The sequence below is a fragment of the Antennarius striatus genome, chromosome 12 (genome assembly GCF_040054535.1).
Source record: "Antennarius striatus isolate MH-2024 chromosome 12, ASM4005453v1, whole genome shotgun sequence".
Taxonomy (NCBI): domain Eukaryota; kingdom Metazoa; phylum Chordata; class Actinopteri; order Lophiiformes; family Antennariidae; genus Antennarius; species Antennarius striatus.
In genome coordinates this window covers 15387212-15402010 of record NC_090787.1, presented here as the reverse complement: position 1 = coordinate 15402010, position 14799 = coordinate 15387212, and the positions used below count along the sequence as shown (strand labels likewise).

The window sequence follows — 14799 nt, the reverse complement described above, 5'->3', positions numbered from 1 at the left end:
TTCTAAAGCAAAAGGAGCAACTTATCCTCACCTGAAGACTGAAAAGACCCACAAGCAAAGCAGCAACACAGACTCACACATATTTATCCATACATTAGACTATAAAAATAATAGAAATAAATTGAAGAAATAGAAACCTTTTTCTTATCCTGGTAATTTTCTTTCAGCCAACTCTGGACCGCTGATGTTGTGTCAGAATGTTTTGGTGGACTATTTTTTTTCTATTAGATGGGATGAATATTTACCTTTGGCACCGTCACCTGCATAAAGTCGTAATGTAGGGGGGGGGGGGTGCGTGTGTGGAGCTAAATTGGGTGTGTGTCTGTGTTTTTGTGCATCACTGCTTGCCGTTTCTGCTCAGCTACTAATTGGGCTGTGTCTGCCCAGACGGCCAATGAGAGGCGGGTAGACGGTTTAATGCCTCCGCTGAGGGAAAAGGTTCAAGGACGGATCACTCGACCGTCTTTAACGTTCTTTCTCGTCTTTTGTCTCCCTCTTTTGCTTCCCTACCTTCAACTTTTTTCATTTTGTTTTTCTGTGGGATATTTAGAAATACATTCTACGTGCTCTATTACGAGACCCCACTCTGCCCTGCACACACACACACACACACACACACGCGCACACACACTCCAATTAAAGGCTAATGCAGTGACTAAAAGCAATTAGAGCAGGGAGTCTTCTTTGCTGTATTCACTTTGTGTGCGTCAGTGTGTGTCTATCCCCATTTGTGTACTGGTGTGTGTCCATTCCAGTGAGGCCTGAGGCACAGAGCCGTGAAAACCTCACCTGGTTGCAGGACGCTGATGCCGAGCAGGTTGGAGGTGCGGTTGGCGACTCTGCTCCAGCTGCTGTCGTAGTTCTTCCTCCACAGGATGGCGGTGCATTGGTATTTACCAGCCTCGCGACGCCCCGCCCGGGTCACCGACAGCCTGAAGTTGGTGTTGGAGTGTGATCGGTCCACGGTGGTGCGAGTTCCCAGCCCCAGAAGCTGCTCCCCCCACTGCAGCGTGCCCTCACGGGTGAAAGTCACCAGTTCCTTGAATTCGCCCTCCTCCGCGCCGTCGGCGTCGACGCCGGCCGGCATGAAGCGCCAGGTGACGGAGGTGGGAACGCGAGGGTTGTGGCGGGGCTTGACCAGGCAAAGGAGGTCAAAAGAGTCGCCAAAGTTAATGGATGGCGTCCGTGACGAAGCAGACACCATGAAGGAGGATTCTAGGCAGGGGAGACAAAAGGAGAGGACATCAGATTGTCGGATGACCTTTAACCTGACTAATGAACACAAAACTACAGACTCCATGCAATATCACACACACTTTAGGTGCACTGACTTTTGGGCTAAAAGGAAAAGCTCTATTGTATTCCATCTATTACCAATTTAATTTTCTTTTCAATAATTTCTCTTTTTTCCCCCTCACAGTATTTGTGTAGTAATTTTACCTCTAATAACAGCTTTGGATTCCTATCAAACAACCTTTTTTTGTGTGTTACTTTTCTTTTGGTCTTTAGAAAATGACAGGTCTGCTGAGAGGTCTTTAGCAAATGCTTCATCCTGCAGCAAAACAGTAGTCATCCTCCGCCTACCTCGTCTATGTTTGCCTGCAATTACATTCATGCCGTTTGATAGACACATGGTCTGACAAAGAAGCAGGGTTAATATCACTTGACATGTTATCACTCAGTAAACCCTGAGATATTAAATAACGCAAAGCCTTGAATAAGAGAATGGAAGGTAAATTCTCTTTCTTGGATTGATTAAGAACCCGGCGTCAATCACGTCATTATCTTCCATGAATAGCAGCTCTATCCCTGGTATTAAGGACGCCCATGCATTCATTCTTATCCAGCACTCCATCCTGATCTTGATTAAAATCTCCCCCCCCACAAAACGATTGGCTCTTGTACTGTCACCCACCTCATGGGAAAAGGACAGGTCGTCATTGTTGGGGTATATGTCAGGCAACTTTAAATTAAATTTATAATTGTTTCAATGCAAATGACCTTGCTTTTAAAAAAAGTTCATTTCTGCAACACTCTTCCTCAGCCAAGAGACTGCAGTTTAGCTGATGGATGTGCATTTGTATGGATGCACCACCTTGTGCCTGTGTGTAAGCACGGGCTTGTGTGCTTGACTGAAAATGTTGGGTTGATGATGCAACGAAGCAAACCCAGGGGACAGATTTCCACTAAGCAGGGATGTTCGATCCAGGCTCAACTCCTTGCCAAATCTAAACTATCCTCATTAGGCTGAAAACGTTCACCCAACTCCACATATTATTGCCAAGATACGTCTACATTGGAGAGAATGTGGAGCTGGGAGTCAGAGAGAGATGGAAAGAGATTAAAAAGTCCCTTAAATAAAATGGCCCTTCTGTGCCTATTTCAGAGCATTTAAATGAATTTGAATGATTGAGTTCCAATATTAGAAAGACACAAAGAAAGAGGGAGGTGGAATGGAGGGGTGCCGATGAAGTCTGATTTTTGCAAGATCAGTTAGTTCATTTTCTTGAGACTTTGCAGATTTCTCCATTATGTTATTTTCAACAGGCATGCCACTTTCTCCCCGTCCTTCAGACTCCCGTCTTCCTCCGACAGTCATTGCCCCCGGTGTCCTTCATGGTGTGTAATCGATGACTTTCTGTCCAGACTTGGCTACAGCTGGGACATCCGCCCAAGGCCATAATTCTCCAACAGACAATAACTCTCCTCTCTCGCTCCATCTCTTATCATCTGAGCCCCTCCCTCCCTTCATCCATCCATTCTCCTCGTTGGCTGTCAGTGACAGAAAAGAGGATTTCACGCTGATCTATTTACCCATACAACTCTGTCTTATTGTTCGTGTGAATTAACATGAATCACTTGTTTTCATTCACTGTACAAGATGCATGTGGTTGAATGGGAGACTTTGTGTAAATGTCTGTTGGGATATTTAGGATTCTCACTTGTAATCACTTGCCACCTCAGAACTCCCCTTAGAGCCACATAAACCAATCAGCTGGAATGAACTCTCTCCACCCAGCATCATTGCACCATCCCCTCCAGGTCTGACCAGGAGCTCTATAAAGGAGGAGTCTATGAAGTAGACTGAGGTGAATTGAAAATATATATTGCTTCAGTCTCTAGACTAGATACATCCTGCGAATCTGTGATGTATTGTAATTGTCAATGTTTGTGTGTTTGTCCGTCCACCAAATATCTTCACAAGATGAAACGAAAAGCACATTACTAGAGCAGCAATAGGGATAAAAATGAGATGATGACCTTGAGAAAATAGGGTCAAGGTCAAATTTCAACTTTTGTACTCATCGCGGATTTTTGGAAGGTAGTCATACTGTGATACCGTACGCGCAATTCTATTGGCTGACGGCATCCGGGAGTGAGTCCTGTTCCGTGAGTCTTGGACTTACGAGAGACACAAAAGTGCTTTAAACAGTCGATGAGAGTGTGGGAAAAGGAAAAGGTAATACAGATAGAAGGTGGGTTAATATCAGTATGGGGAAGGTTCACAAATGTTTAAATTACCGTGAATATTAACAAATAGTTTGTAACTATCGCAGAATTTGTTAATCGCGTGTGGTTCCTGTGCGAGGAACAACGGCGCACTGTATACCATTTTAGGTGCACATCTCTGAAAGCTGATGAGATATACCCACAAAACAAACAGCATCATTTTCAGGAAGCCAGAGGTACACAAATGTGTAGGTCAGGGTAAAATGCTGAATTCAAGGGTGTCGCAGGATGTTGACTGCCTTGTTCACCATAGAGGTATGAAGCCCAATCATGGCTCAGAGTATTCCTTTAAAATGTTTTAGACGTAATAACCCGATGAGAGATACGACAGTGGTGCAAGAGAAGGTTTCCAGTTTTCCATCTGTGTGGCAAGTTTTGACTTAATAAAAGCAAAGTCAGAGGATAAAAAATAAATCTGAGATGAGGAATACATAAATTGAAGATTGCACAACAGCACACATTCAGAAAATCCTTTGATCAACACACTCGAGGGGGGGAACAGAGGATGGCGAGGAGAGAGACCAAAGACAGACGAGCAGATTCAGAATTTCCTCCTGATTTGCATAAAACGTTCCTGGTTCCCGAAACTAATGTTTCTGTTGTTGCCCGAACAAATGGCCACTTAAAGACTGACATTTTCTCTCTGCAGTGCCACACATGGGTCTAATCCAAAGGCTGCATGTGTGTGTGTGTGTTTTGCACAACGCTCCTGGTCTTCCAGCTCCTCACTGCTCCGCTCCACTGGTTTCCTCTGCCTGCACTGAGGATGTTCAGCTTAACTCAGCACTGACAGAGGAGACCCACACTTTCCTGAGAAACACTACTGCTGCATTTCCATTCTAATAATTCTGCCTAATCCATACGGTTGTCTTAGTGTGTGTGTGTGTGTGTCCCTCCATAATGGGTGTCATGGCAGCACTGAACGTGATTGCTGCTGGGTGGTGTGAAAGTGTGTGTGAGAGTGAGAGTGTGTGTGTCATAATAGCTCCTTCCCCTGAGCGGTGCATGAATAAACCATGGTGTATTCTACTATGTAGTCTCCATGTCCTGCCTGCCTGCCCCGCTCACCAGACTTTAGCAAATCACAAACCATATGTCTCACTGGCTTTTCCCTTTTTGCACCTGCATCTTGAGCAAGTTGTCAGAATTTAATCACAATCCACTGATTTATTTAGAAGCAGATCCAGATGCAGATGTATGCAGATTCCGAACCACCTTTTCTCTCCCTCTTTAACAGAGTGGGATACACTAGCTTTTGATATTTAGCAAATTTCATAGAAAATAAACACCCAGGAATAGAAAAAAAAAACATGATGTATTATCATTTGGCACAAGGCAGGCATGAGTAAAGCAACATCACCATGGCGATGCTGTCCTTTGTTCAATTGATCGTCGGTCGATGAATCTCGATTCACTCAAGACTGCTACAGGATTTTGTTCTGGTCCTAGTGACGGTGTCCGCTGAGTGCTCTCTAGTTATATCTACATTTATCTGACCAAAAGTAATAAACAAAATACAGCTTAATTTATGTATTTTTTGCAATAAATTTATCTGACCCATTATGTGCCTTTGAAACTTTAACCTGAATTTTAAACAGCTTTTTTGGAAAATCACCCCGTGTGCAGGCTAATCTATCCTTCACATGTTCTAGATTGTTCATTCTTGGGGACAGTTGAATAATGCATCAACACATGTGAACAAAAACTGTCAAAATGGATTTTTGTCATCAGATGATTTTAAAAGAGTTGCATTCTCTGTTTTTCACTCCATCCAGCAGGGGGAGCTGCAGCTGCCAAATGCCCTTCTTATTAGACTGAATCTTACCGACAGTCTTGACAGTAGCCGTCTTGGTGGCTGACTTCTCTCCTATCTTCTCCCAGTTCAGTTCTAGTCCGGTGCCGGTTTGAAGCCACTCGGTGACCGTGCAGCGGTACTGGCCCTCATCCCCAGGTAAGGCGTTGTACACGGACAGCGTGAACGAGTTGCTCCGCAACTTCTCTACACGAATCTCCCCATAGCTGGCACGCTCTCTGTAGTTCGGACTGTGCCAAACGGTGCCATCCCGATCCACGGAAGCCACTTCCTGTGCCGGTCCGGTCGCCTGCTTGTCTGTCCACAGCCACACAACGGACAGGGGCCCGGTGGCGGCGTGGACCGAGCAGGTCAGCTGGATCACATCACCCTCTAGGACCTCAGAGGAGTTGGTGGACAGTGTCACGGTGATGTTGCTCTCTAAAGGGACATAGAGGGAGAGGCAGAGAAGAGATGAGACACAAAAGGAGTGGAGAAAAAGTTACTCTCAATCTCAACTCCTTATCCTGGAGACAAGAGTCTGACTCAGAGTGCAGTTCAGGAGGCTGGGGGGCAATAAAACAAATCGCTGAGTGTTCTCCCAGGAGTAGAAGCAGTGGTATGCGAGTGTGAGAATGCAAGAGGGCAATAGAGTGATTTGGTAACTGGCCTCGGGCACATCTGAGGTGCGACCGGTGCAGGAGGCCACAGTGATATTGTGAACGTGGTCTCAGATTCTTTCTGAACCCTGTGCGGCTTTTTGACCAAGTCCACCTGGGAACACGAAAGAGGACTGAGATCACAGGACTCAGCGGCACTTGAGAAGCAGAGGAGGATGAAAAGTCTTTACTGGCTCTTCTGCCCTGTTTTTCTACTTTGACTCCACTCATTGCTTCACCGTGCATCAAACATCACGGAGCTGTGGTTGACCCAAAAGGCTCTCTTAGCTCTGCGGGGGCCAGGGGCTCACGTCTCTTGGGGTCGTGGCTTAAGGTTTCTCACTTTTTTTCTGATCTTCCCTCAGGCCAGGCTTCGCCGCATCTCCCTCAGCTCGCCAGCCCTCCTAATGAGGACAAGCTCTCTGTGAATATGGAATAAACTGGCTGCTCACTTCCATCACACTCAAATGAACAAAGGGTAAACCCTTCATCCCTTTCCTCTTCCTCACTGTATTCCATTGTAAAGGCTTCAAAGTTTTTTTTTTTCTAGAGCCAAGGGTTTAATGAAGTCTATCACTTTCAGAGAGACATGAAGAGAGGATTATTAGACAGTTGTGCAAACTATATTAAATTGTGTGCAATTAGATCACAGCTATATTGTCAGTGATTACGTGAATATTAATGTGCAAACATTGTTCTGCTGTATGTACAGGTTATTTATCACAGGTAGAAAAAGACATGGAAAAATAACTAAGGCGCTTCCTGGTGACTCTCTTGTGGCAGTGTGCACTTCTTACACTGATGATATGGGTTCAAACTTAATCTGGAGCAGTTGCTTCCCACCATGTCTCTTCTCTCCCTTTTGTGTCACTATATAAATCTTTTTTTTTTTTAAATTCTAAAATTATTATGAAAAAGAAAACGGGAGAAAAACATTTTTACCATCATCACTTTTGCCTCAAAGTTTGGAAAAAAAATGTAAACAACATTTACACGGAGGAAACAGCTGCTCACCGAAGTTCTTCTCAATCATGTCTTAAGTGCAATTTGATGACCCACTGTAATGTTAAATATGCAATATGCATTTTATTTGCACTGAAAAATTTGCATTCTAAAAGTTGAATATTTAATATGTGTGACAAAAAGTCAATTAGATTAAATAATACAGATTAATTCTAAGAACGTCTCATGTATCCACTAATTGACAGTAATCTAACAGGAGCTGATCTCACCCTCCTTCCCATAAACGCATTTATTTCCTGGATAACTTTCCTTCACCCTTTTGATTGAGCCTCTTCTTCATTTTGTCCAGCAGCTCCTCCTTCTTCATTATTTCAGATCCAGAATGCATTTTATCTCCATTACCTCAGCCCTCTTCTTCCTACCTGTGTACTTGTCCTTTCTGTCTGCCTGACAGGAATTCATTTTGCTGTATATCTTTGTCTCCTTTCGTCACTGGAACGCTAAACTCATCCATCACCTTTGATTTGTCAGACGTGTTTAGCTTTAGTTTTCCTTTGCTGTCACCTATGCTTGCCTCGGACTGATCGACTTTAACCCCTATTAGCAACTCCCACCAAAATCCCCCAATTATAGTGATGAAGCACGTCTGAAACGTTGTGTTTATTTGCAAGTTAGACACAGCGGGCATATGAGGCCAGTTTGTTAATGAAGAACGTGTCCACCTGACCATAACCGCTGTGTTTCATGTGCGTTCTCCTCCAATATCCGTGGCCATTATCCTGTGTAAACCCTATAAAAATTATTTATGGGCATTAAGGTCTTTTGTTAGAAAAACAAAACCTCCCTTACAGAGATGCTCCCTGGAGACCGCTTCAGGCTGGAAACCTTTGTTTGGGGCTTATTTAGCGCGGGGTGCAGCGCGGTCAGGATAAGGTAACGTCAGCGGAGAGGAGATATTGCTCTGTGGGTTTTATGCTTCATAATGCTGGAAGCTGCTGCCTCTACACACTCCTCCTTTTGGAAATAGAGGTACAGGGGAGTAGTGATGAACAAATGATCGCCAAGATGAAGAGAAAAATCAGTGACTGATGAGGATTTCGACAAGAATTTTAAAAGTTTGACTGAAATACACATTGCTCATCTGTAAACCTGACACCACCCTACCGGACAGCCCTGCTTAACCCACCTGAAGGGAGTCCATCCCCCCAGCAGAACCCATTCATTTAACCTAAGGGACCACTTAGAGGGCCACTGAGAGTCAGGGGCCTTTCCCTGCTTCTTTTCTTTATCAGTTCTTTAATTTCATGGCTGTTAGCTCAGCCGTCCTGAGTCTGGTCTCTTATGCTCTCCATTATCCCGCTATAGTATCGTATAGTATTACCCTCCCTCCCCAGCTAAGCCAAGAAAAAGGGCAGGACCATAATGCTGCATTACCGATCCTTTGCAATCCACTCAAATAGAAAACGCATCAGGAATAAGGGTGGAAATAACCTTTCTCCTCTTATTCAAAGTAAACAATAGATGCTGCGCAGCGATCTTTAATAGGACGTCTCGAAGAGAGACGGAGGGAGATGGAGGAAAGGAGGAAAGGTAGAAAGAAGCTGGAGTGGAGCCCTGCATGATATCCAATACTGCCTGTATGAAGATAAAACTGCTATTATGAAAAGCTCATCAATCGTTCGGTAATTGACAACCAAGGACGAGTGAGCCAGCAGCCTCCTGATCAGATTATTACTCACTGAGCGACTGGACGGTGATCTGGACGTTGCGCGACCTCTTGCTGCGATCGATGAAGTCTCCGGTGGGCGTTTTCTCCCGCTCCGTCACGCGGCAGATGTATTTCCCAGCGTCCTCGGGATGGAGGTGCTGCAGCTTGAGCAGGTGGACGTTGGGGCTCTCCTTACGTACGGTCATCTGACCGGCTGCCTCGCGAGCGACGTAATCGGGGCCCAGGAGAGGCACAGCACTAGGGCCCACCACGGCCACCGGTGAGCTGCTGAAGACCCACGACACCGAGAAAAAACGCTCCGGCACATTCTGGGCCTCGATGGTGCAGCGAAGCTCCAGCGACTCACCGGCCGTGAAGGACCGTCGCTCCGTGCTCACCTGGATGCTGAAGTCCCGATCTGAGCAAAAAAGGGAAAAATAATGGTTAAAGTCACAGGTCAAAGTTCATACCACTGGGTTTTATTTAAATCTGCATCTGAGCTCAGTCTTCTTGGAGAAAGAGACATTTTATTACATGATCTCTAAACCTTTTCTTCACGTATATACTGTACGTACGCTGCTATGTTTTGGTTATGTCCACATTATGGGATGCTGAGCCTGAATGTTAAAACAAAAGAGAGAAGACAGGAGAGTGGATACAGATGGTGTTTGAGGTAGATAAGGAAGAGTGGAGCAATAAAATTGTATCAATTAGAGCCCAAAAGAAAAGTGAAGGAAAGAAAAAAATAGCTCGAGGTCACGTAGTGCATCATTTCAGTCAAATGCTGATCTTTCAAAAAAGGACCCCCCCCCCTCCAGGTTTCACCTCTGCAATAAAAAAAAAACAAAACAAACATCTAATTAAAATTCTCTTCTGCAGTCTGAATCGGAGTCGGTCCTCCTCCGCCTCCTGCACAGTCTGAGCCACAACAGACAGGGTACACACTGCTAGCGCTAGCCACATTAAACATGTAATCTGTGCATGTGCAGCTGTGTTTGCATGTATGCATCCAGCTGTTTTTACTGTTTTATTTGTTGTATTTATTTCCAGATGATGAGCGTGGTATGTATCAAAGACGAGCGCTGTGCCTCGCCGAGAGGTGGTCGCCCCAAGCCGTCATTACAAAGACTCTAAACAGACTTCCTGGGAAACCCACTCATACGGAAAAGTTCAAAGCTTGCAGTCAGTTTGGAGCTCCATGTGTTTGGACGAGTGATGGTGGAGTTTACTCCATGAAACCAACATCTTTGCATTTTAGATCGTGTGTCTCTTTACCTCTGGTTATGTTTTTTACTCGTATCCAGTGGTTGGTTAGTTAGCAGAATTATGCAAAAACTGGAAGAAGAAAAATAAATGGAGATGAAGGATCGGTCAGGACTAGGAAAAATTACCAATAAAATTTAGGAAATCTGGATAAGAAATTTTAAAAATTAAATAATTCAAAAGAAACCTGTTTTTTCTCCATTGAAGGGCATTTAAAATAAAAATATTGAAACTCATTTCCACAGAACTTTGCTAAGTTAAAGGTAAGCGGTCTGGTACGTGACGTTCGACATGCAACATGTTGCAGTCTAAATGCTGATTTATCAACATTAGGTTCCTGTGATACATTTGAATGTGATTAATAGTGAAGGAGCGGAAGAAACGGATTTCCACAAATCAGCATGAAGCTCCAGAAGAGACGCGATGTAAGGAAACAGAATTCTGGGTAAATAAAAACAATCTCACAAATCGGGTATGTGGTCATGTTTAGAGTTAATTAAGAAATAAAAGAGTGTTATATGAGAGTAGCAGGGGGTTGAAAGGAGGTGAAGAAAAAAAAAAACATTAATGGGAAGTAACTGGAAAGAACCGGGGTGATGTGAGAGCAAGGAGGACGAGTGACAAAGTGACAGAAAGAGAGAAATGATAAAAAGCGAGAGTGAAAGCTACATTAGGATTCTGTCCATCGCCTCTCTGTGTGTATGTGTGTGTGTGTGTGCGTGTGTGTGTGTGTGTGTTTCTGGAGCTGTGATTAGCTTATGATGGGGTCTATCTTGAGATCCACTCCATCTTTTATAATAAGCGTCCTAATGGAGGATGGAGCTGCTCCTTTCTGAAAAATCTCTGTCAAATGTGAACCTGAGCAGATGCAACATTGTCTGCAGGAGTCATCCTGATGGTATACAAATGGTGTGCTCGCTGTGAGTTAAACACATACATAAGACATCAAATTTAATGCACATTTATGCTGAAGTATAGAACTTCCTTCCAAGGGCCATGAACAACTCTCTTGTATTCTACTTGTCACGAAACAACACCTCCATCCGTTATAAATGACAGAAGAGGAGACTGTGAGGAGGGGCGCTCTCTCCATCTATTGTCTCGTCTCTGAAGTAGCACCAGCTCGCCTGACAAGGCCGCTTCACATCCTCCTCTTCCACAGAGCGCTATCCGGGGCGCTATCAAGCTGTATTTGGTCAGATCAGATCTGATTCGTAATGGGGAAATGGTGAATCAACTCCACTTTGAAACCATTTACTGACCTGACACACTCACCGCTTTGTCTGCCTGAAAAAATGATCTCATGTCAAAGCAGCTCATTGACCGTTTCTGTGGTAAAATTTTTAGGACGCGTACAAAGAGTTTCTTCATAGATGTGGGGACGCGGCTCAGCGTGTGACGGGCTGGGGTCGGATGGAAGGGTTAGACGTACATGCGAGGAGCAGTGAAGCGGTCTTTGTGTCTGCTCCATCACCTTTGACAGCTTGTTCGATCATTATCATACGAGGCCGACTGCTCTATCAACCGTCCCAATGCGCTCTTTGTTTCTCACACACTTCAGTCAAGAAGCCTTTTTTTTCTACTTCCACACCCCCTTGTCTCCTTCTTTCCCCAGTTGGAATCTCCCTTCCTCCCTTGGATTAGACAACCGTCCTCCTTTGAGTTGGCAGCCACACTAAAGCAGCACGGCTTCTCCTGCTAATGCACAAACTAGACGAGCACAGGAAACATTTTTGGCTTCTGATCTCGGGGGCCACTAGTTTCTTGGGTAAGAAAAACAAAACATGGAATCCTTAAACACCCAGTGTGTTTGATTAAACCATTCTTGATTGTGTTTGTAATGTTGGCCATCAAATAGACACCAGTACAAAACATGGAAGTCTGGTGGAGCCCTTTTTAGTGAGTAATGAGCCTAGTCTGAGATACTGATCAGCAATTCCAGAAAGCTGGAGCACATTCTTGTGCACCTCAACTTGCATTTTTACTCACCCCGCATCACCCCCCTCCCAACCCTAACCCCCCCGTCCTCACTCACCAGTAGGCTGAATGCGGAGCTGGGTCTTGTCGCTCTGCTTGCGGGTCATAGCGAACCAGCTGCCGTCAGCGTCCTGAATCCATTCAGCAGCCTGGCAGTACAGCAGCCCCTGGTCCACCGGCTGCAGCTTGTGGATGGTCAGCCTGTAGGCCGTCGCGCTGGTTTTATCCAGCCTCAGGTCCCCCGCTGCCATCCTCTGCCTGTACGGCCCCCCGGAGCGCAGGACGAAGTCCCTGGACAGGGTGACCAGTTCCTGGGGCGAGGCGGATGCGTCCTCAGGAGAGCGCAGGTACCAGCCCACCGACAGGTGAGTGTGCTGCACGGTGGTCCGGGACACCTCGCAGGTCAGCTGCAGCGTGTCGCCCTCCACCTTGGACAGAGTCTGGGCCGGAGCCGTGACCGTCAACGAGTCGGCGATGACTGCAGGAATAAAAACACAAGGAGAGGAGAGAGAATTAGAACTCCAGTACGAGGAGGCTGTTTAAGGCCAGTCTAGGAGGACTCGTTGCAGAATAATATCCAAAATTATTACTTTTTTTTCGGAAACAACTGCACCCTGTTTACTGTTAAATATGGAGGACTTTGCACGGTAAAGCAGACTCTTTTTGTTTATGCTGACTACTGTGGTGAAACAAACAGGCTCTGCAGAAAATGGATCCAAATCTGATTTAGTCCCCAGTGGGAAGAGAAGGGGTTAATGCAGGTGACTGCCCTCCATCTCCTCCTCCCTCCATGACTTTCACATGTCACCATGCCTCGGTGGCATTTTCTCAATCTCAGCCAGTTACCTCCCAAACCCACAAACCTCTCCCGGCGCTTCTTTCAGACTGAAGCAAACAGCTCCGTACCACACATACACACACACCCCCACACACACACACACACACATATATATCACGGCTGCGCTCCGACCCTGTTTTGATCACAAACTAAATACACAAACAGTAACTAAAAATTGCTATCATTAATTCATTTTCTTTCCGTCTACGGTGCAACCGTGAACACAGGAAGGACTTCAAGCCAGATGGTTGAGACTAGCGGAGATGAGAGGGAGGGGGGGGCACTCGAGTGCAAGGACACAACACAGACATCAAGATGTGATCATTCAGCAAAAAACACTAAACACTTCAATGGAAACAAACATGTATAGATGGCTTTTAAAAGGAGTATTTTTGGATACTCATCAGGGAGGTGCACCACAGACAGAAAATAGACTGATAAGAAAAAAGTAGTGGATGTAATTATCCCATAAAAGAAGTGCATTTATGATAATTTAAAAAAAAACAAAAAACTGATGAAAACAGTCTACAAATCAAACCATTAGTCCCTTCAGCGCTCTTTTGATGAGCGCGGCTACATGGATGCCATTTATTTCATGACTTCAGCACTCAGAGAGTTGCAAGCATGTAAATGGTGCAGCCAACACACTCAAACACATTTATGAATACACCATGCAAGAAATTGAGACTATAAAAGACAATATGAAATAGATCTGTCACTTTTATGATCTGGAGACTAAAATCCTGGAGACGTGTGTGTGTGTGTGTGTGTTAACGCTTTGTCACTGTGTTTGGCTATTCAGGCTTCTAAGAGATTTTTATTATAAAGACTACTATTAGTGTGTTCCAGGTATGTTCTTCTCCTGTAATCACCTGGTCTGACTAAACAAGATGCAGGGGTACCAGAACGGGGAGGCTGGCGAAGCTTAGTCCAAGTCTAGTCATTGTTCTGGACTGAAAGGCAGATCGACGACTAGAAAGCACTCGGAGCACACACCTCTGTCATTGTCAGCAGTCCATTGTTGTAATATTACACCGTGGGAATGGTGCACACATGCCAATTTAACACCACCTATTTCACTGATCATTGAAACCTTCTTCTAGCATCTGAAATAATTATCATCAATAGCATGTAATTCATTAACAAAAATGTGATTTTTCTCAAAGGTGGACCCAAGATTCTTGTCCAGATAGGACCTCTTAGATTTCACAGAAAATATAAACCAATTTGAATGATTTTGCGTTAGCGTGTGCCCTCGTTCCTCGTGGTTAATGCGTTCCAGGAACAACACGCGAATAACGAATTCCGCGATATAGCGACAAACTATCTTATGATTCTCGGTAATTTAAACGTTTATGAACCCTCCCCAAACTGATATTGAACCACTTTCTGTCTGTGTTACCTTTTCCCACAATCTTATAGACTGTTTAAAGCTTTTGTGTCTCACGTAAGTCCAAGACTCATAGAACATAGCGTATTTCCTGATGCCGGCAGCCAATAGAATGCGCGTACGGTATCACGTGACTTCCTTACAAAAATCCGCAATGAGGTGAAGTCACGATATGCGCGAGGGCGCACTGTATCTCTACACTTAATAATACCTACAAATTATTAAGGACCCCTAATGTAATATTCCCATTGCAAACATTGCATGATTTATTAGTTTCTGCGTTTTACTCAACAGTAAAACAGGAGTAGAGGTCATGGAAGCTGGAGTAAAAGAAGAGGAAGGACAGCATTCACAAGAACTAAAAAAAATAGAACATTCATTTCTGGTTATGTTCTCAAGCACCAGCAGACAAAAGCCTAAAACCTCTTATCAAACCTCGTGATCATCTCTTCTGATTCACTGAAATAGAATTTTAGCTGGTCTTACCTGCTGCACAGATCAGCAGCTCTTTATAATGAACAGAGATGAGGAGAAAGAGATAGAGGAAGCAACATGGTCGCTCCTCTTATGGAGCTCTGACCCACTGCTCTAATTGGTCCAAAGGTTGAAGGCAGGTCCCTAACAGGAGCGCTTCTGGGATCAGACCTTTAGGGTGGTGGGGGTCAATCCGTAATGAGAAGAAGACACAGATATGGTTTC

General features: G+C 44.7%; 1 protein-coding gene across 1 annotated transcript in view; it reads right to left on the bottom strand.

Moving 5' to 3' along the window:
• Positions 1-14799, bottom strand: part of igsf3 (immunoglobulin superfamily, member 3) — a 70049-nt gene that overhangs the window by 16374 nt on the left and 38876 nt on the right. Inside the window, exons 3-6 of the mRNA XM_068328740.1 lie at positions 11931-12350; positions 8664-9050; positions 5336-5743; positions 790-1215 (exon numbers count right to left, since the gene is read on the bottom strand). Coding sequence (XP_068184841.1) covers positions 790-1215; positions 5336-5743; positions 8664-9050; positions 11931-12350 — 1641 coding nt within the window. The remainder of the gene's footprint in view (positions 1-789; positions 1216-5335; positions 5744-8663; positions 9051-11930; positions 12351-14799) is intronic.